At 37.7% G+C, this 23,319-nt stretch overlaps 3 protein-coding genes across 4 annotated transcripts in view; all 3 read right to left on the bottom strand.

Annotated features, from left to right (window-relative positions):
• LOC108260924 (E3 ubiquitin-protein ligase TRIM39) overlaps positions 1 to 6,865 on the bottom strand; it is a 17,053-nt gene extending 10,188 nt beyond the window's left edge. Inside the window, exons 1-3 of one of the 2 annotated variants that reach the window (XM_017461652.3) lie at positions 6,598 to 6,865; positions 3,714 to 4,345; positions 2,731 to 2,826 (exon numbers count right to left, since the gene is read on the bottom strand). In XM_017461652.3, coding sequence (XP_017317141.1) covers positions 2,731 to 2,826; positions 3,714 to 4,345; positions 6,598 to 6,694 — 825 coding nt within the window. In that variant the 5' untranslated portion in view covers positions 6,695 to 6,865. The remainder of the gene's footprint in view (positions 1 to 2,730; positions 2,827 to 3,713; positions 4,346 to 6,597) is intronic. The other variant, XM_047152202.2, reaches the window with a different exon arrangement.
• A 358-nt stretch (positions 6,866 to 7,223) lies between these two features.
• Positions 7,224 to 13,356, bottom strand: si:dkey-46i9.6 (E3 ubiquitin-protein ligase TRIM39). Its single transcript, XM_017461649.3, has 7 exons — positions 13,186 to 13,356; positions 10,323 to 10,975; positions 9,639 to 9,734; positions 9,243 to 9,476; positions 8,868 to 9,015; positions 8,571 to 8,597; positions 7,224 to 8,460 (listed from the first exon to the last, which is right to left on the bottom strand). Exons 1-7 carry the CDS (start codon positions 13,250 to 13,252, stop codon positions 7,907 to 7,909), a joined length of 1,779 nt encoding a protein of 592 aa, XP_017317138.1. The 5' UTR covers positions 13,253 to 13,356; the 3' UTR covers positions 7,224 to 7,906.
• A 1,149-nt stretch (positions 13,357 to 14,505) lies between these two features.
• On the bottom strand, positions 14,506 to 22,967 carry btr12 (bloodthirsty-related gene family, member 12). The gene is made up of 7 exons (XM_017461651.3): positions 22,812 to 22,967; positions 21,162 to 21,790; positions 20,857 to 20,952; positions 16,724 to 16,957; positions 15,858 to 16,005; positions 15,670 to 15,696; positions 14,506 to 15,214 (listed from the first exon to the last, which is right to left on the bottom strand). The coding sequence occupies exons 1-7, from the start codon at positions 22,816 to 22,818 to the stop codon at positions 14,670 to 14,672; spliced, it is 1,686 nt and encodes a 561-aa protein (XP_017317140.1). The 5' UTR covers positions 22,819 to 22,967; the 3' UTR covers positions 14,506 to 14,669.
• Between the last annotated feature and the right edge of the window lie 352 nt (positions 22,968 to 23,319).

The raw sequence follows: 23,319 nt of genomic DNA, 5'->3' as shown, positions 1-23,319 counted from the left end.
ACGAACCTCACCGCACGTCACTGATTTAAAATGCCCAATCTCACACCCCACACTCACTCTGACCTTCACTTCACATAATCACCCACACCTCCTGCAACCCCGTCCTCCCCCTCCCGATACTCAACATGCACTTAAGATCTATGAATAGAGGTGTGCCATGTCTTTCAGAAACAAAAGACTAGGAACGCTTCAGGCCCAGACGGTATTTCCATTGTGTATCTCAGCTCCTGTGCTAACCAGCTGGACCCCATCTTCACACAGATCTTCAATAGATCACTGCAGCAGTGTGAAGTCCCACACTGCTTTAAATGTTCGATCATCATTCTTGTCCCAAAGAAACCCAAAATCACAGGACTTAATGACTACAGACCTGTTGCCCTGACGTCTGTGGACACGAAATCATTTTAGAGACTGAAGGACATCACTGGACCATTTCTAGATCCCCTTCAATTTGCTTATCAAGCAAACAGGTCTGTGAAGGATGCAGTCAGCATAGGATTGCATCATATTTTGCAACATCTAGACAGACCAGGGACATATGCAAGGATCCTTTTTGTGGACTTCACTGCAGCATTCAATACCATCATCCCAGCTATACTCCAGACCAAACTACACCAGCTCTCTGTTCCCATGTCTATCTGGCTGTGTATTACCAGCTTTCTGACAGACAGGCAGCAGCTTGTGAGACTGAGTAAATTCACTTGCAGCACCTGTACAATCAGCTCTAGTGCCCCCATGGATGTGTCCTCTCCTCACTAATCTTCGCTCTCTATAAAAATGACTACATCACCAAGGACCCCTCTGTCAAGCTTCTGAAGTTTGCAGACGACACCACTGTCATCAGCTGGTGATGACGTCGAGTCTGCATACAGAAGGGAGGTTAAACAGCTGGCTGTCTGGTGCAGTCAAAAGAACCTTGAGCTGAACAAGCTCAGAATGGTGGAGATGATTGTGGACTTTAGGAGGAGCACCCCAACACTGAATCCCCCCCCCCAACACACACACACACACACACACACAATTCTAAACAGAGGTTGTACTTTCTTTGCCAGTTGAGGAAGTTCAACCTGCCACAGGACTGCTGAAAGGATTACTGATTGTCCCCTGCCCTCCCTTCAAGAACTATACACTTCCAGAATAAGAAAGAAGGCTGTAAAAATCACTCTGGACCCCACTCACCCTGCCCATTACCTTTTTACCTTCTGGCTGACTATTCAAAGCTCTGAGCACCAAAACCGTCAAGTTCAGGAACAGTTTCATCCCCCAGGCTATCCATTTCATGAACAGTTAAACTGCCCCATTGAGCAATAATTATGTGCAATACACAGATTAGTCTTTTTATATTTATCCAATACATCCAACTTCTTCTGCCATTACATTTCCTTGCACTGTGTATAACAGATTTATATTATGTGCAATACACAGTTTAGTCTTTATAAGCATACTTGGCAATAAAGCTGATTCTGATAATAGATACCCCCTTTAAATAGGAGAAGAAATATTTCCCCAGAAATATTTTGCATTCATAACAGATTCGACTGAATGGAGGGGAATATGGATGTGAGAATGTGTGGTTTTCAGATCTTATCAATACAAATCAATACTCGAACTGAATGTGCAAATGATAATTTGAGAAAAACACACTGAAACTGCACATATAATGAGCACAGTTTCAGGTAATGCAGGCCCAAACTCAGTTGCATTCCCACACCCCGGCAGACCCAAGGGGGAGAGTGTTTTTTTAAAAAAAAATTTAAAAAGTGAAAGTATCATAAGTTCGCTACCCTGCCCAGCTCACTGAAGAGGGACATAAGAACATTGGAAATTGTTGAATAGTGATGCCCTACAGAAAAACTGGGGTGCAATAACAACCTCAAAAGTCCTGTTAGAACCATTAGAATGGTCCTCAGATCCTGGACCACCTGCCTCTGCATAGGGGGAGGCCACACTAGGTTTCTGTTCCTCCCCATCAGTGCTAGTCCCAGGCCAAGGACTACTCGATGCCCCTGGGAGCTTGAAGCGGCAAGGCAGGAGTCTATTGAATGCCTCTGACTGTTTTTCCCCTTCCTGAAACCTATCCACTACATTATTTACTGCTCTGGAAGAAAACAGGACCATGGCGGAACACAACCTCTGTGAAACTGAAACGCAAGCTATGCTGGCTTTGTCGACATTCTTAGCAGACATTGTGCAGTGAAATTCTGTATTTTATAATACTACAGCAGCCTACATGTGCAAGAGGTGAGCTATAATTAGAGCAATCTGAAACAAATCTCATTTCAAGTGGCGTAAGCCCTACATGGAACTCCAGTTTGTTGTGCCTGCCGGTGATCAGCACTGTTCTTCCGGTAACTAGCAAACAACTTCCTGTTTACACTTGTATGCACATGCCCAGTGTGCATAAATGGTCATGTGACATGCATATTTTGTCATGTAGTGTAGATGGAGATCATTTCTGAAACACCACGGAAACGCCAGTGTGGACAAGGATCGTTCTCATTTTAAAACAGCGTTTTAAAATGAAAATGCATTAGTGTAAACACAGCCTCAGACAACATTTCCACCAGGGGGTGTTTCCACAGCATCAAGCATGACACAATGTCCCTTTCCCTTGGAAAGGGGAACGCCACTATAATTTGGTAATTCATTTTAAAGTGTAGTTGTGTAAAAATGTGAGTTCAAATAAGCTGTATTGCTGAGCTGTACAGTAGGTTAGTTATGGGGACTCACCAGGCAGATTGCTGCTGAATTGTCCAGCTCCTTCACTTTCTCCTCTCTCTGCTGTATTCCCTGTTTCATCTCACTTATAACAGTGCCCAACTCTGCCTGTGAGGAAATATATTTTTGCACATCAACAGGGTGATTCCACAATGGGGAGCCATTTATCCCTCTGTAAAATATTTTTTTATTTTTCTATCACTTTCCAACATTGATTCTAAAAAAATTAATCATTTTATAAAAAAGCATTTTAAAACCAAAATATCTAATTTTCCCTACCCCACTGACAGTGACCTTGTCGGTCAATATCATCATATCATCAAATCATAAATAAATAAATACATATTTTTCTTCTTCCCATGATCTTCAGGAAATTTAGATAATGCATCCTGTGACTTTTGGAATATTTCAAATATTTCATAGAAGTGAATATGTTCAGCTAAAAGGATTGTGTGAATGTTGTGAGACACAACTGGTAGTGGGTAGTTTGGTTTGTAAAATCTGATTGGATCAGCCATGATCAAAGACTTTGTAAGATCTTTGATATTCTCACATCTGCGACCACAGTCATTCAATTCTGTATGAACCAATAAACTGTTTTAACTAAATAATGTTTTTTTTCATAGAATATCATAATCTTTGCCTGTTCTGTTGTTTGTTGCAATGAAACCTTACTGTTAACATATTACATTGTGTGGCAGAAAAATCTTATATTGCAAATATTATTAATAATAAGTGAAATTATTTACTGAATTCTGGATTCTCCATTTCTCAACATTTGTTGTCATTTTATAAAGGGGTTTTAGTGCATTTAGTCACTGCATTTAGTGTCATGCCTAAGAACACCCTTACCTGAAAACTTTCTCCTGCCTTATTGTTTTAATTTATAACTCACATTTAAATTAAATTAGCTTTATTACCCACAAAACTCAAAAACAAATATAGAGACCTAATCATATTCTAGCAATAAGAATCAAAGCATATTTTTTTTTTACCTGCCTTATGTCTCTTTCTTCCTCCACAGACACCACATTTGTCCCACCTTTCACACAGAGACAGCAGATTAACTTCCCCTCGCTGACTGAATAGAGCTCCAGAGGCCTGCCGTGGATCATGCATGCTCGCTTATCCAGCTCATTCAGTGGCTCCACCAGTTTATGCCCTTTGGAACGTAGCTTGTTGTGGTGCCTTTTAAGATGTTGATTGCAGTATGACAACAAGCACATCAGACAGGACTTGACTGCTTTATACTTGCGACTATCAGGGCAGACGTCACAGGGGACCTCCTCCGGCTGTCCAGTGAACTCATCAGGACTGGGACTCTGGGCTTCATAGAAATCCTTCAGAATATCTCTAAAGGCAATGTTTACTTGTGGTTTTAATTTCAGATGCTGCTTGCACAATGGGCAGACTAGGTCATTGATGGCCATGTGGCGATCCAGGCATCTCTTGCAGAAGGTGTGACCACAGGCGGTAGTGACAGGCACCTCCAGAACATCAATACAAATGGAACATTTGAGGTGTTGCAAGATGGCCACAGGAGTGTCCCGTAGAGTAGAGTAGGAAGGTGTGAAGGATCTGAAGGGATTCATGTCTATTGTTTGATTGTGGTGAGAATCCAGGTTAACTGTTGATAATTGATACAGACTGGTAATTTAGTAATATTTGGCATTTCATTGAGGCAAAACCCTCTCTCTCTCTCTCTCTCTCTCTCTCTCTCTCTCTCTCTCTCTCTCTCTCTCTCTCTCTCTCTCTCTAGAGATATATATATAGAGAGAGAGATAGAAAGAAAGAACAAATCTTCGAATCTTACAAATTTAATGATTACAAGAAAAATAATCCAAAACAAACAGAATCACTCCAAAAGCACCACTGTTCAGGGCTGGGCAAGGCCAAAATAATAAATGAAACAGTCACTATCTTCCCTGTATCAATTTAACTCACAAAACAAAGGTATGTCAAAGGAAAATACAGAGTCTAACCTGTCTCCTTAACTGAAGCAAAAACAGCGAACAAAAGGTAGAGCCCAAAAATAAACGGCACCCAACCCCTACTGCTTTTGTGACAGTAAGAAGAGAAATATTTGCAATGAAAGATATATGTACAATTCAGGCGTACACTCTGCCACAACATAGGACAAAACAGGGGAATGAGACAACATAATATCCTACCACTCACTTCTTTCACTCATACACAATACAACAAGCAAGCGATTTCACTCAAACACCCGGGAAAAACATCCGCTACTCAATCGTACGGACGCAATCACAGACACACCAAACATCTGAATTCCTACTGACCTAACATTCTTCCTACTTTTTAAAAGACACACAATCTTCTCCTATCTAATCCCTGTGCAGTACGTCAGCACGTCCGATTAGGGCGGAGCGACCTGTGAGAGCGAAACGGGGGAGGGAGAGAGAGAGAGAGAGCGCGCGCACACACACACACAATACGTCTCCTGACTTAACATATATATATATATATAATCTCACTGTTATGTTTGCAGTGAAAGACAAAAGGAGAATTTGAAGACTGTTTACACAGCTATATTTTAAAAGCAGTCCATATGACACAAAGCTCTCATATGGCCTCTTGGAGTATAGTTTTTATGGTGCCTTTTTAGTGCACCTTTAAAGCTCATTATCAGTATCTTCTGCCATTTTATGGAATAAAGCTGTTATACATTAGAAAAGTGTGTATGTGTGGGGGTCTTCTTTTATGTTATGAAAAGTAACAGTATTTGGGTTTGCTTTAATTAATGAAATGTAAAATCAAGGGCGTAACCATGGTATGGACATGGGGGGGTCCAAAGAACTCGGCGGGAGGATATGCAAGTAAATGTAACGTTAATGGTCAAAAACTGGAACGGACATTAGCCTAGTCTACTTCGTGGGTGTGCAATTATCAACAGTTAATTGACGTTCTTAAGAACAAACCAAGCCATGGTATGATGCCTTCTATACTCAGCTAAGGTCACCTACTATTTAGGTATCTAGTTACTTGCTGTCTGGAAAAAAAGCTTGTATGTACTGCTGCACTTTTCTACGCTTGGCTGCTGTCTACATTTGTTACAGATTGAGCTGCTAATATATATCAACGTATGAGTATGGGCGCAACCAATCGTACAATTGGGGGGGGCACACACCTATTTTCCTTAACAAACGGAAATATATTAAAAAGGAATAGACATAAATAAATAAATAGAATAGATGAAGAAAAGACAGATCCGTTGGCAGGGTTCATTAAATGGGGACATATAGAAAATATTTTGTACTGTATATTGAGGGGGGACAGATTGGTATTTCCTCAACATTTGGGGAGACACAACCCCCCAAAATAATGCGTGGTTACGCCCATGTGTAAAATAAAATATGAGCCATCATACTGTAAACCTAAGTGGCTAGATAGCTGTGAGTAAATGCATTTTAGCCTTGACTAGAAAGAATTTTATTATTATTATTATTATTATTATTATTATTATTAAAGTTATATATATATATATATGTATATATATATATATATATATATATATATATGTGTGTGTGTGTGTATATATATATATATATATATATATATATATATATATATATACACACACACACACATATATATATATATATGTGTGTGTGTGTGTGTATATATATATATATATATATATATATATATATATATATATATATATATAGTTACAGCATGTTTAACTGTAAGGTATTTTCTTTTATATTTGGTGCACATTCTTAATTAGTGTTAATTTCCTGGAAATATGGCCAAATAGGTAGATTTGTGTAATTTTACTTTTAAATTTAATTTACAATTAAACTAATTACAGTTACATTTTCATAATAATAGTCAATAAAAAATGTAATTCAGATTTACCTTGGTGAAGTTCTGATCCTCTTCTCATTTCTGACAATCTGTCTTTCCTTATTCTGGCTGTACACTTCTGTATTCGTAGTGTGTAGTAGAGTTTCATTTCAGCAAAATTACACACCCTTTTGTTTAAGTGTTTTCCTTAGCAGTCTATGTGTGTGTGTCTATATGCTCATGTTTGCATGAACTTCTAGATTAGTTTCGCTTTTCATTTCTGGGTAAAGCTAAGTTGCGGAACTACATTTGCAAATATAGTGCCAGCTTCCTCCTGGAAAGAGAACAAAGACACGAATAAAACCACTCAATTATAAGGTGACGTTGATACTCAGTTGTCTTTCAGTCTGTAATATTTTATCGTTTCAAGGAGAACATTGGTGCCATAATATATTTTTTTCACCTAATGTAAAGTGTTTTGATACAGACAAAGTAATATGTAGCCTACAATTATTGTCATAATCCCACTATGAGGATGACATTTATAAGTAACAACATTCCATTGGTGTTATGTGGTTTTACTAATGGTTTACAAATGAGTTCCCTTAACTAAATTTAACCACAGTAATGACGTGTAACATTACAGATGCCACAAAATATTGTTTTGGTGACACTGAGAAACATTTAAGTGATTAATGTGTTAGGGAACAGTTTGTGTGTGGGCAGAAAGCACAGCATCCTCATGCACATCAAGAACATGAGAGTAAATTAGTAACTAAAAGAATAAAAATAACACTTCTTTAGACAGGGTTTTGAGTATTCCACTTATTTACATTTATGAAAATTGTAAAGATAATAATCCATGATTGCAGTATATTAATGAATGGAATAGGAGTGTACACAGCAAATACTGTACATGTAAATGACAGATGAATAGACAGAGGATTTCATTTTATTGGAGTAATCTAATTTAATTGCAGATCAATTTTGTATTATTAATATAATCCAATTATTGACATTTACATGTTAGATTCATTTCAGAAAATATATTAATTCATTAAAATCATCAGACATTTTTTTCTAAGCCTTCCAAACCATAGACCCCAAAAATTACACTGTGGTAGCATTTACATTTAAGACATTTTATTAGTTTAATATTAAAAGCCTGGCTGTAACAACAGCTCTGTCAGTTCTTAAGTTATTGATATTTTGAAGCACAAGCAGTTGCATCTCCATAACACCAGGGTTGATATTGATGCTTCACTTCACTCAGCCACTAGGTGTCATTTTAAAGCACCAACACATAATATAGTTTCATAAAACAAAAAAATGGATTAAAATGTAAAATTTAAACGTTTTCTTATTGTCCTTGTAATAGTGTTCAGCACTGTTTGTTGTGTGTTACCCCCATCACTGGACAGATGCTCAGTATGTCCGAGGCCTTATCACAGCAATAAAGGTAGAAAAACGGGTATATTTTCTCTTGGAACGAGTCCATGAAGGTGTAGATGTGACTACTTGATATTGCATCATAAAATGACACCTGTCCTTCTTCAAAATCCACATACACGCCCACTCTCTTCAGCTTGGGGTTGACAGAAAGAATAAGAGGTGGAGATGAGGAGACTCTGTACTCCTGTCCCTTCTTCATAGCCAATGCCCAATAGCCTTGAGACGTGCTTATAGCAATCCGCCCTTTCCTGTTGACAGACTCTCTGGCAACACCCAGGTACCAGTCATCTTTTTCACCCACTTGGACCTCCCAGTAATGGCGACCATAGGTGAAACCTTCATGGCCCAGGGTGATGACCACTGTGTCAAAACGCGCTAGTGTGTCAGGCAGGTCTTGCCATGCCCCCAGGTGACGCAACTGTCGTCTGTCCTCAGAGAGTTGCAGCCAAGGATTGGCTGTGTCAGGATCAAGGGTCACATCCACTTTAAAAAAAGAATAAAGAAACTTTGGAACGATGGAAATATGGAACAAGGGATCATAATATTTTTTATTAAAAAATATTTTTGTATGGGAAATCACACACAAAACATACTTGAGTACTTCTGAACAGTCTTCAGCTCTGTTAGGAAGAAAAAATGTTTTTTAAAAAAATCACATCAATGAATTTCTGACCAATTAATCAAAGACTTTCACGAGTATGTTTTCAGTGTTACATGCCCCTCAGTCAAAATATTTGTACCTTTTAGGTTTATTTTATTATGTGCAGTGTGAAAGCAAACCAAACCAAATAGCAACCAGAATCACCAATTTTCCTTTGATTTGGCAAAGAGACACCAGGAGGAAAACACCAGTGGAGTAGGGTATTCATTTCAAATAATCAAAGACCCACCAGTTTCTGCAAGTTTCTCTATCTCTTCTCTCAGGCTTTCCTCAAGCTTGGACACAGCTCTCCTGATTGTCCCCAGACACTGATCTGTGGGCACATGGGCCTCAGACCAGTCTTTAGCTTGTGGATGGGTGATTAGAGATGGGAGTTTCTGGAGATGTAAATTTAGATTAGATGTCAAATGTCCTAATCTTGACTATTCTTGAATCTTAATCATGTAAAAGTTAAAGGTCATGGAAACAGACTGCAAGAATATGAATAACGAACTAGTAAAATGACCAAATGACTTCTGCAAAATCTGTTAGCTTGTGCATCCTTTGTCTACTTTCTTTCTTTGTCTTTCTTTCTTTCTTTTTAAATTTTATTGCAAGACTCCACCTGAAGAAAGTAAATGTGGTCATCAGTGTGAGCAAGATGTTCTATCTCACTGTTCCTTGTTTTCAGCATGTCAATCTCCCGTTCTAGTTCCTCGATGAGTCCCTGAGCCCAGCTCGTTGTTTTCCTCTGCTTCTCTTCTATGGCAAGAATGAGCTCAGCCTGGGCTTTTTGAACCATACGGACCACGTTTGAGAACACCTGCATACTGTCCTCAATCTCCCTAAGAGCGCTGTGCTGAAGAGGGCAAGACAGGCAGAAGAGAAAATGCATATGTGCATTAACATGAAATATTGTGAGGTTATCAATCAGGTTTGCCTAGATTTCTATCCAGCATTATAGGCTGATTTCAGTACCATCTGATGAAACATAAACAGTATGTTGAAGATTCAAACTTACTTTATTCAATTCGACAGAGTGTTTGATGTTCTCCACCTTTTTGAGTCGTTCCTGGATCATCTGCTGAACCTCTGCCTCTGTTTTTCGTAGCAGAGCCTGTTAATTACCATTTAATACACTCATTAAAGTATATCTCTCTGTCTCTTACACTTGATTTTATAAAGCTGCACACTTTGCTCTAAAGCCAGTTTTACACTGTACAATTTATGACCCAGTTTTGCTGTTGCAGACAAAAACTGTACATCATCAAAAGAGTTATTTGGTCTTGAGTAAGATTGGTGGTCTTAGAACCACCAATGTGTCAAGTGACATGTTCCCTGATGGCTGATTTTCTGCATGGACCCAGATCACACTAATTAAGCAAAATGTAGTCATTTTCTTTAATCACAGGTCTGTCTTTAGAGGATCATCATTGTATAATCTGACATGGAGACAACGTGTTATTGTGCAGTCTGTTATAGAATTTGGATACGATTTTTTTGGGATCATGTCTTACAATATAACAAGTAATAATCTAAAAGACTGCTGTAATTGCACAGTCTAGAACTGGATTTACACATCTAATGTAGCTTGAAAAGAGCTTGGAAATTAATTGAATCGGTCTACTTGAACAGGGAAAACAGTAAAATGTGCAAAGCAGTGATACACCAAGACAAGGACTGACAAATCTTTTTGTCTTTTTACCTTTTTCTCACTCCATTCTCGTTCGACCGGCACCGTGTAGTGTGCCCTGTGGTCCATCTCTGTGCAGAGCACGCACACCATGATCTGATCTTTCTTACAAAACAGTTCCAGCAGCCTCTCATGCTTCTTACACATGCGGTCTTCCAGATTCTGCACTGGCTCAATCAATTTGTGTTTAGTGAATCTTGCTGTGTGTGTCTTTAGATGTTCCTCACAGTATGAAGTGAGGCACACCAGGCACGACTTCACAGCCTGTTTCTGAGGCCCAGTACAGACGTCACAACACACTGCCTCAATCAAAGGCCCACTTGGGGGAATCAATTCTGGTATTTCCAAGGGTAGCTCTTCCAGTAGTTTCTCTGGCTCATGTTGTTGCTGGGACTGCTGTTGCTTCAGGACAGGCTTGATTCTCATTTCCTTGAACTGCTCTGCAATCTCACGCAGTACCGTGTTGATGCTAATGTCTGGCTGCTTGAAAAAGGTTTTCTTGCACATGGGGCACATGAAGAGGGAACTGGTCTTCCAGTAGCCACCAATGCAGCCCATGCAGAAGTTGTGGCCACAGGGGATGGACACTGGATTGGTGAAGACATCCAAACAGATGGAACAATGGACCTGCTCTTCGGCTAGCATGTTTGTAGGTGAAGCCATTCCTGAAGAAATGTTGTTGTTTTTTTTACTTTTACAAAACTGCCTTACATTCCTCATGTTAATAATAATTCAACCTTTCCTATTAGTAGCTACTGAATAGGATGATTCACGAATGCTTTAGAGATTTTTTTTTTTCAAATTGTTGTTACAGAGAAATATACTCCAAATAGGTAACACATATACTCCTTACACTGCAGTTACTGATCACATCGCTTAGCAAGTGTCACACATTCCCTCTTTGCATCGCAGGTCCTATGGCTCTCCCAGGTACCAAGTGTTTATATGATTGTTTCTGTTTTGGTCATGTCTCCTTGCTACCTGACTGTGTCCACCTGTTCTGTGTTACTCCTTGATTAGCATGTCTATACAGTATACCCTGCTATTTCTTTGTAGCATTGCAGCCCTGTTTTACTTTCTGATTTTTACATATATTATTGAATATTCCTAACTCCATTACAGGCACTGACAACATTAATAGATTTGCCCTAATAAAGCACACATCTAGTACCAGCAATTGCATACAGCCTCATTTTTAATGTTACATTAACCAATAACTAAGAATGACTGAGCTTATGGTTGAATTATTCCAGTAACTGAGTAGCTGTTCTAAAATGTTACATTTGTAAAGAATTATGTAATCTGGTTTGACAAATAAAGATGACCCCACTTTATATTAAGTGTCTCTAATACCTTTGTAATTCCACATACACTATATGGCCAAAAGATTGTGGACATATGACCATAGCACTCATAGTCGACATTACAGTAATAATCATAACAGTCGGCATTCCAATTAATCCCATAGGTGTTCAGTGGCATTGAGGACATGACTCTGTGCAGGCCACTTGACAAACTTGACAAACTTTAGAAACCATGTCTTCATTGAGCTCATTTTGTGAACAGTGGCATTGTGATGCTGGAACAAGCTTGGGCCTCTTAGTTCTAGTGGGGGGAAATTCCAATGCTATACAATTGTGTGCTTCCACCTTTGTGGCAACAGTTTAGGGAAGGATTGCACATGGGTGTGATGGTCAGGTCCACACACTCTTGGCCATGTAGTGTAAACTGTACAGATAAGTTTAGTTTATTGGGCATGTACACTATTACAGCCACAAATCATGTAATTAAATATGTACAGCTTAAAATATTAAAGTAACTTTTCTATAATTCCTGTACTATATTTGCATTATAACATGCACACACAATGGAAACAGATAAAAATCAATCAAAAATCAATCTATAAAATCAAATCTGTTATTTGACAGTTCTCACGTACTAACTACACTGGACTTTTCATGATTAGATTGGAAAGAAAATCTTCTGTTAAAAAAAAAAAAAGCAAAAAAAAAAAACTGCAAAATCAGCAGTTCACACAAATGTAATTCCCCTCCATGCTGTTACACTTGAGAGAGACCTGATATCTTGTCTGATGTGTACTCAGACAAGAGTAATACATTAATATAAAAAATAAAAAACAGACTCATTTCAAGCAGTTATGTGACTTCTGAGGGCAACTGGTTGTATCTGAACTAATTTAGGGATTTCATAGCAACATGCGTGAATACTTATGCAAATCACAACTTTTTTAATTTGTAAATGATTTTGCAAACTATATTGATTTTTTTTTTTTTTTTTTTTACTCCATGTCAACATTATGGGCTAGATTAATGACATATCCCAGATAATTGCATTTCAGTTCTAGGTTTTAACACTAGAAAAAGTGGAAAATATCAAGGGGGTGGATACTTATTCACAACACTTGTGCAAGTAGGCATGATTAGTTGATTAGCAGTCCTGCTTTTGTGACTCTTGGCATATGCTCTTAGCAGCATGCCACAGCTTTAGAGGCAGAGCAGAAAGGCAAGTCCTGTCTATTCATAGATTTCCAAGATTAACATTTCCAAATATACCAGTCTAGTCACTGCCCTGCTTCACCTCTCTACTCATAAATGAGCATTTCATATCTACAGCTTCATTCCAGAATAGAACATTTCAAGCAGACTGTGCATAATGTGAGATTTTGATTAGTTTTCCTATGCAAAGTGCTGAAGTCTTGGCAGTGTGCAAAACTGATAAGCAAGCATGGCTGTCAGTAAAATCACGTCTTTCAATTATGAAATCAAAATAGTTATGTATGTTTGTTTTAGCAGTGTGTAAGTGTTATTTGTTATTAAATAGTAATGTTAGATGAAGATTTCAAATGGAGACTCACCAGGGAGCTGGAAATGCTCAGAGCCCCTGTATAAAGTGATCTTTCTACTATAGACGGCGAGTGACATGCAGCACAGCTGATTCCCTGCTCAAAAATATCAGCCCCCACCCCTTCCCTTAACCTAGTTTAGTATTTGCACTTCCAGGCTAGTGGTCCCTCTAGACATAAAGACAAAAAGTTAACCCCTTACATGGTAAGTGTTTTATACTGTTCTACTTCTATGAGCAATCGACAGATGATAAAGATCTGTATGTGAAGAAAGAGAAAGTAATGCCATTGATGCAATTCATTTATTTTATTCAAAATTCTCAAAAAGTTGAAGTGTTCAAAATTACTTCATATAAAGAACAAATGGCAGAAAGAATATATGTATGTAAATTAAATTTTAGTAGTCTGAACATAATAAAACACTACCATCATTAATCATTTTCAATTTGTTTATCAATTTCAATAAAATCACCTGATAAGTAATTATATTTAACCATACCCCAATCACAAAACTGTAAATACAGTGCATTTGCAAATACAACATGTACAAGTGTGATGTAATGTGAAGTAATGTGTTTGGCAGTAGTCCTTTCCACTTAATATAATCTTTAGTGCACATTATCACCCACTCTGGAAATGAAGCATGTTTATGTTGAGTCCATCTTAGAAATTAAGTTCATATAACCACAGCACCTTCACTTGTGCAGTGGCCTGAGAAAACCCTTCATATGGTCTTTTTCCCTACTGTATATTTCTGAAAAGTACGAGCTTTGTTGAAGTAAAATATGTTTTTCTTTTGCCTATCAATCACAAATAAAGTTTTAAAGTTGCATTTAAAAGTGTGATTATGCCAAAACGAAAAAAGGGAGAAAATTACATTTAAAGAGATTATTCTGGTTCTACTGAAACACACCCTGTCTACCTCTACATGTATTAAGTTAATCTACTTACAGAAAAAAAAGTATTACTGACAAACTTTTAAGAATGATAAGTTTACAATTTCAAATTCAGCCAGTATCTGATTGCAAAGTGAATTGGTTAGGCTGATATCACATTGTGTTATGGCATGTAACTATTCAAAAACTTGATTCCACTGTAAGAAAATCACACTTAACTAGCCAGTTTTTAGACTTATTTTCACTGCTGTGTTTGGTAAACTGGTTCATTACCCAACTTTGCTGGCAGGCTGTCATGGCAAGGTCAGAAAGTAGGCTAAGTAAAATAATTAATTTCAATTAATGTCATTTCCAAAATTCAGCTATAGTAATTTTGCCAGTAATGTAGTAGTAATTAATGTACTGCTTGACTAGTGAGTATTAATAAACTGTAGTATTAATCAAAGTACATTATCATGTAGTATTATCCTATAATGTTTATCCATCCATGGATGTTTATATAGAATTTAATTTTCCCTAATCCAACAATGATTTTTTTTTAGAACTATATATGAGAATAAGGCAGGTTTTTAAACATATTTAACAAACAACAATGCTGCTTTAGCTGTGTTTCACAGATGTGATGGACAGTGCTCCTGCATTCGTTCCCTCTTGATTGGCACATGGGCTGAAGATGGGGTACACACTCTCACCAAATGTGTCCATGAATGTGTAGAGGTGAGACTGTGTCTTCACATCATAGAAGGACACCTGTCCTCCCTCATGGTCCAGGTAGACACCCACCTTCTGTGGCAGTGTGGGCAGCTGGAGGGGAATCCTGCTGGAGGCCAGAGCTCTCACCTCGTTGTTTTTCAGCCATAAGCACCAGAAGCCACCTTCAGGATTGAGGCGAAGGTCTCCTTTGCGACGAGCAGATGCCTTTGCCACTCCTAGGGTCCATGCTGTTTTCCGTCCCAAATCCACTTCCCAGTAGTGCCTGCCGGAGGAGAGGCCTTCACGAGCAAGAACAAACAGAGCTGGGCTGAAGCGACGTGGGTTGTCCGACTGGGATCCGGCTTTACGGCCCTCTTCATAATGAACCTGCTGCCCATCCTCGGAGACAACCAGGTTTCGCTGTGCTGTGGATGGGTCCATAAGCACCTCGCCTTTATGAGAACATTATAGAGAATGAAAAGAACATTTTAAAAAACACTACAGCCAGTCACTTCATGCATTTTTGCTTTGAAGTACAACTAATGATGCTTACATGCTGCTCAATTGTCTAGGTTAAAATAATCCATTTACTTGCCATTTCCAAAAGTGCATCTATTCTAAAATGCTGTTTACATCATGAAATATCCTCACGTTCATTACCATAAACAATCACTTAAAATCTTACATTCATTACAATGATGATTACATTTTGATCCAAACTTCATTTATAGGCTTTAATGTTTGGATTTCTTTGTATGTGTGGATTTCTTGAGATTTCTTGGATTTACAATTGTATTGCTGTTAAGCAAAAGAAATCTCTAGGGTCAGTGGAATGTTCATTTCTAAGTATCGAACAGAACATGAAGTTTTGCAGAGCTTCCCAATAGTAAGTGAAAATAGCACTTACTTGCATAATTCTGCATCTTTCTCAGCTCTGTTAAAAGAACAGTCATAGTTATTCAGAGTAACCATCAACATAAAACAATAAAACCAACTACTGTGTATGTTTTAATGAGAAATGACTTCTAAAAATGCATTTATTCGTGTCAGCCAGCATAATTTCTTTTCATTGGTTTCACTGATTAATAACGTTACCTTTCCCATAGAGGTGCTTCAACTCTTCCTGAAACTTCTCAATGAGTGCAGAGACAGACTTCCTGATAGTTCCCAGGTACAAGTCAGTGTTCACAGACACACCTGTCCAGTCAGTCGGTTCGGGTGGCGGAGGGAGAGTGGGCAAAAGCTACAACAACAAAAAATCGCACATGTCAGATTTTAATACAAACAGACACACATAAGTAATACATATGGACATCCACAATAAGGGGGTGATTGTAAAATAAATTATGCAATGATTATTTAGCCTTTTACTGTAGTCTATACATGAGCACCTGTACCTTTTCAGGTACAATACACTCCTCATTGTCATCATTTATCATTATGCTTCACGTTATGTTATAGTTATGTCATACGTTGGTGCTGCTGAATTCTTTAATCTGATTGGCCAGAAAATGCTATATTAATGCACTGATTCAGATAAGTGTTTTATTCCTTTTTTAACACAGTAATTTGCCAACACTAGCAGTTTTTATTAATTTTTTTTATTTAAAACATTTTGTCATCTTACAGAGAAACTACAAAATACAAAGTCCTCTGTCCTGAAGAATTATCCATGTGGAAAACTTAAAGGAAAACTTTAAAGGAGCTATGCTAAATAACCTTCTCTTTAAAAGAAAAACTTCCCCATATCGACACATACTGTATGTTGAGCATTTGCATACAAGTCCCTGTATGGCTGTTACTATAGAAACAACAATGTATTAGAATGAGCACATTAATATAAACCTCTGATTTGAATTACAGCCAGCACTACTGTCAAAGCTGTTGTTATAGAAAATTAATCAACACCTTTTGACCAGTCAGATTCAAGTATTCAACAGCAATTGTATACACACACATACCTGGAGGAAAAGCACTTTGTCCTGGGTATTTGAGAGGATGTCTAGGTCGTAACTCCTGTTTTTGAGCATGTTAAGTTCATGCTCCAGACGGCTGGCCAAATCTCGTGCCTGCTCCTCAGCCAGCTTCTGCCGGAATGTGATGTGCTCCACCAGCTGGGCTTGACTCTGCTCTAGCAGCCTCTGCAGCTCAGCATACACAGCCCAGCTCTCCTCGATCTCCCGCTGACTGCTCGACTACAACATACATGCACACACATTATTAGCCGTATCGACCTTGTGTAAATTCATCTATTTCCCAGCTGTCCTTGAGGTCTTGTTGACTGTTTAACTACAAATACACAGAAATTTTGACATATTAGCTCATTATTTTGTCATTATAGGTCATTGAAGGAAATTCTCTTATATCATGTACTCTCTTATATTATGAACTGCTACTGAGACACCTTAGATATGGGGAATACTGGGTTTATAGTTTCTGTTTGTGTGTCTCTGTGCTATCAAATACCTATGATGAATGTATTCACTTTATTACCTAGCTGATCAACTGCCACCCTTTATTATAGCTGACACATGTATTTTCTATACCTTGAAAAGACTTATTTTTTGTAGTATGACTGTGTGTGCTGTGTGCTTTGTCTGAATCTGTCTAGCACCTGCAAAAGTAGAAACATGCCCATCCACGGCTGCTTATCTATGTGTATAAATACTCCTGTTCTCCATGAATAAACCGGACGTCTCTGTGAACAACATGTGAGTCAGTGTGTGTTCATTTAGACTCTCCAGGCCTGAAACGCTCTGCGGTCAACCACACATAGCACAGAACTAAGAGTTAAAAGAAATAAAAGGCTGTAAGGCTGACGGAGGACTGAAGGACATAATCTGAGATTCCTTATCTCTAACAGTCATTATTTCAAAATATTATCTGATTATTTTGACTTAATAACTTATTTCAATATATTATGTTTTTATTTCGAGTTAATAACTCCTTATTTTGACTTAATAACTTGTTATTTTGACTTAACGTTTAAACTCACAAATAACATGGCACTTCACCATTTTTTTTTACTATCTTGCGGCTCAGGGCTTTCATAGTCCATAACATATCAGAAGAACATAAAGATGCAAGAAGAAAACATCACATCTCATTGCCTACTGACTTTTGTTGACAATGCAAATACAATGTGCTATGTTAAAAATTTGGTTAGAAGAAGATGAGTACTATTGATACACAGGAATTCATACATTATACTAGTTTGTTTCCCTTTGGTTGTATTAATGTCTTACTGTGCTCACCATGCTTCTCTATTACATTATGTTAGCTAGTACATTTTTGCCTAGTCATTTGGGTTTATACCAACTGAAACATGGGACTGGACCTTTCACTGTCCAGTGGGCTGAATTTATGAATTCTCCAACCCTGTATTTGCCATGGATGACTAATTAGGTTTACTGTAGTGACGCGATTTATATTGATTTAGTGGTGCATTATGTTAGAGCACTGCAGACTCCTTCCATGTACAGTAAACAGGACTGCAAATGCATGGTGACAAGATGTCCGGCAGGACCTTGCTCATGAGTTTGGCAATGACTGGTCTGACTGGTTTAACTACAAAGTGTAAAAACACACCATGGGCTCCTTAAGCTATGAACATAATGAAATCTACAGTGTTATTGTATTATCATGTACACAATCACTTCCCTGTCATTTACAATTTTTGGCTCTAAAAACCACAGAGAGAGAACATCTCTGTAGTAAGAGACTTTGCTGTTGTTTTTCTGTTTTTTTTTTTTTGGTTTTTTGTGTGTGTGTGTGTGTGTGTTTTTTTAATCCTTATTGGATCATCCCCCCTGTGCAACTTCATTATCTTTGTATGATTGAACACAGCTCCAGCAGGGCTCCAATAACAGCTTGAGATTTGGTCACAACACTGGCTAAGAACTGCCACACTAACCTCAGTGTGTTTTTGACAAAGTATAGCATTAAACTTGTTTTGTCTAAGGGAAAAATATATTGTTATATAGTACTGCTACAGGCATGACCTGAAACAGGTTTGGTCGGAAAGTCTGAATTTCCATACTGTGTGTAGTGTCATTTATGCTTCTTATGCAACATTCGACATGTCTAACTTCCTACAGTCACCTGATGGCACTAAGTTTGGGTGTGGAAAGTAAATATTTGCAGCGGTCCAACTGGTTAGGCTAGTCAGATAATGAAAACTGTGTTTGCACAGACATATTCAGTAAATGAACCTTAGCCACAGTAATGAGCTTCTATACCATCAAAGAAAGTGTATACCATTTTTTTCAGATATACGCCTGTGTATATTTCTGAGGGTTAAATTCTGTTCAGAATACCTTAACCCTCAGAAATGAGCTTCTGCTTCGAAAAGATCTGTTGTTGTTTCAGATGTACACCTGTGTAAATGTTTTTTTGAGTTAAGCTCTACTCTAATAGAATTTAAGAGATAAATTAGACAGACTAATTTTGTGATGGACCAATATCACTTCTGAATTACATTCCATTAAATATTACACTGAATCCATTAAAAAGTTAAAGGTGCAGCTGGTAATGTTTATAAGCGTCTCTAGACCTTTAACACTCAGGTAATGACTGGACATTAGTGAAGGGAAATTAGATTCAATCCTCAGACAGTACTTCTGACTGCAAGGATTGTATGGCAGATGTTCTGTTCCAGATGCAGATTTAAATATATATATATATATATATATATATATATATATATATACAATTTTTGATATGGTGAAATTTTCTTTGAAGCAAATTTTTTGGAAGGAGGCAGGACAGAGGATTTTGTGCTTTGTGTTTGTGTTTTCTCAGAAACATGACAGTCATCATATTTTTTTCTCTTTTTAACTTAAAGAGAAAGAAAACAAAACACTTGTGTGAGGGCGTGACAGTTTATAGAAGTTAAAACTTATTTAACTTCTTACAATTTTAACAATCTTACAGTGTACCCTCATTAAAATTTTACACAAAATAGTGGTGTTTTGTGTTACAATTTAAAAAGTTTACATTGTTCGATTATTATAATTGTAATAGAACTCTTAGATCAGTAATACTAACATTGTGTAGATACAACTCAAAGTTTAATAGTGATGAATTTGTGAACCCATTTTGAACGTTTCAAACTAACAGTTTGTTTATGGCTTAGTGACCAACACCTCCAGAGTTGAAGGTTCGTTTCCCACCGTTGACCTGTGTGTGTGGAATTTACATGTTCTCCCCGTGCTGCGAGGGCTTCTCTGGATACTCTGGTTTCCTCCCCCACTCCAAAGACATGTGTTATAGGCTGATTGTTATGTCCAAAAAGTGTCCGTAGTGTATGAATGGATGTGTAAATGTGTATATAATTGTGCCCTGCGATGGACCCTGGACAGGGTACCAATCCTTGTGCCCCATGCTCCCTGGGATAGGTTCCAAGTTCCACGTGACCCAGTAAGGATAAGTGTTACAGAAAATGGATGGATAGATGCAAAACTATTAATGGGAAAGACAGACAATTCCTGTTGTGAAAAATTAGCAGGGTTTTTTTTTTTTTTTTTTTTTTTTTTTTGGAGGGAGAAATTGCATTAAATTTACTAAAATTATGTATCTGTGGGGATTGTGAGTTAGTTTGATTAGAGTTTTTTTCTCCAGCCTAACATATTCTAAAGGAAACCAGTTAATTTCAATCAACAATTGCAATTTATTTACAAATAAATTTTTTGCTTCCAAATATTATATAATATTATATACAAAATATTCTATTTTGATTGTATATTAAAATATATAAAGGATTTGTCAAGTGTTGCTAAATGAATGTAACTAAATAAATGTGATGTAATAAATACACAGATAGAAAGATCACATTTGATCATTTGATGCAATGTGAAAACATTACATCAAATGATATCAGCAGCCAGCATATAGTGATCTGCACAACATAAGGTAAAGAATCCTTGGTTGTAAAAGCAGGGATTAAAAAACAACCCATAACATATAAGGAGTCTCAACCAGAGGGGTGGTGATTCACCGTCACTACAGTCAGCAGATGGTTCTAAAAATTAGAAACTGTGGAGTTATTAATAAGTCTTTGGACTTATTTCATTTCATGGCATTATCTGGGACTCACTTTGATAACTGCAATGGACTGCTTGACCTCTTCTAGTTTCTTTACTCTCTCTTTAATCAGATGTTTCAGCTCAGATCGTCTCATCCCCAGTTGACTCTGTAGAAAATGGAATTGCGATTACTTTTCTAAAGACAAAATCTTTTTGTATGACCCCTGAACTGTAAAAAATGTTTAAGGAGAGCATAAAAAATTCTGAGAATAATATTAGCACAGAATAAATTACAGAGGCATTTGAAAACTTAACACTTAAAACTAATCTTGTGTTGTGAAAGCCAAAAGTATCAGAATCAATTCCACCCACTCACCGATAGCTTCTTATATTCACGCTCCACTGAGATTATATTGTGTGTCTTATGCGCAACCTCAGCACACTCGCGGCACACACACACATGCTCCTTGCGACAGTAGGCATCCAAGAGGCGCTCATGCTTTTTACACACCTTCTCCTGTAGGTGGTGGATGGGTTCCACCAGTTTGTGCTTGGTCATGGCCTTGACTTTTTTGTGATGCCGCAGGTGGGCTTCGCAGAAGGACCCCGGGCAACTTAGACAAGACTTCAGGGCCTTCAGCTTTCTCCCAATGCAGGCATCGCAGGGCACATCACCAGGTTTGGCGAACTCACCGCTGTCCTCGTCTTTTTTTTCAGGTCTTGGCGAGGCCACCCCTTCAGCACCCGCTACTTGAGCAACAGAAAGGCCCTGGAACTGCTCGGCGATCTCAGCAAGAACACGGTTAACACATAACTCAGGCTTTTTGGAGAAGGTCTTCTTGCACATGGGGCACAGAAGCTTGTTGCTGTGATTCCAGTAGCCCTGCAGGCAAGCCATGCAGAAACTATGTCCACATGGTGTTGAGACAGGTTCCACAAACACCTCTAGACAAATGGAACATGAGAACTGCTCTTCTGACAGTGTGCGGCCTTTAGACGCCAGGCCTGGGAGACCGAAAAGTACATTTTATTAATTGTCAAAGCACATGGATACATGTCAAAATATTTGAAATGGTCTTGGGGAAAACCCATCAAATGTTTCTGTGGCTGAATTCTGGCAAACAGCAAAAAGACCAAAAAAAATGCATATTGGCCAAAATAAGGTTTTTCTGCTTATAACATACTTTGCCAACTCAAATTGATTTTCTCACATGGTAAAGCTCAAGCTTTGATCAAGTCATTGGATAGTTGTGTGCCAAATACAAATACAAGCCTAATCAGTTAAGTTTCTATAAATATTTCAATTCTACTTCTTTTTTTTTTTTTTTTTTAAACAAGTGCAGTGCTGAGCCCTACATGGAAAAGCACTGAAGGACAATGACCTATGGTCAGAAAGTTAACAAAATGAGACTTATATTAGATAAAGATATATATCCTTTACTACTTCCTGCTTTTGCTTCAGAAGGAATATCTATTGAAAAAAAATAATAAATCAATAAAAAAAAACAACAACTACAATCATTAAAAAGGCACAAATAAAACAAGCTTGACTGCTGAAACATCATAAGACTCTTATAACTATGAAAGACAGGTCATTTTAGGAATGCAGCAGCTCAGGATAGACGTCAGCATCTAAAGGAAAATAAATTCCTTTCACATTGGCCTTTATTTATCGTGTTCTCAGAAAATGTATGGGAGTAATTTCTTATTCACTGAATATATTAAGTGTGGTAAGATTCTTTCTAGTAGCAGCCCTATCTAACTTATTTAATATAAAGTACAGAAATCAATTCTTAATTAAAACTCACCAACTATAAGGAATGTTATGAAGTTTATTCCACAAAATCCATGTTCATTAAGTTGTTTCATTAAATTATTCATTTCTCTGACACTAGCCAACCACAGCCTACTCTATTCCCTCCATCCAAGAGCACAATTTATACTTAAATACATTTATACTTAAATAATTAAATTAAATAAAAGTAAATAAAAACAGACAGAACATTCAAATGTCTCGATGACTTACTCTGCATGGTGATATGTTGACTCTTCACTTCACTGAATTCTTCACTTCTCTTTTAGTGGCTTTTAGTTGTTCCTATGCATACACAGGCATACACATACTAAACCTGTTTATCCACTTTTCTCCGAGAGGCAAACACATAAATGCAAACTGTTTGAAGAAATTCGTCCGGCCTTTTTCTGGGTGTGGCAAAATTGTGGGTGAGTTGGAGAGGCTGGGTTTGTGTGGCTAAGCTGTGGGTGGTGATTAAACAAACAACACATACACTGACTGCCCACTTTGTGAGGAAAACCTGTACACCTGCACATTTATTCATTTATCCAATCAGACACTCATGTATCAGTATCATGCAGATACAGGTCAGGAACTTCAGAGCTATAGCAGATGTTCACATCAAATATCAGAATGGGGAAAAAATGTGATCTTTGTGTCTTTAACCGTCACATGGTTGTTGGTACCAGATGGGCCAAAAGACCAGGTGATTTTTTCCTAATCTTTAACTATACTCAAC

The sequence above is a fragment of the Ictalurus punctatus genome, chromosome 29 (assembly GCF_001660625.3).
Source record: "Ictalurus punctatus breed USDA103 chromosome 29, Coco_2.0, whole genome shotgun sequence".
NCBI lineage: Eukaryota > Metazoa > Chordata > Actinopteri > Siluriformes > Ictaluridae > Ictalurus > Ictalurus punctatus.
The sequence above is the reverse complement of the archived record's forward strand: the minus strand, read 5'-3'. Positions and strand labels throughout refer to the sequence as shown.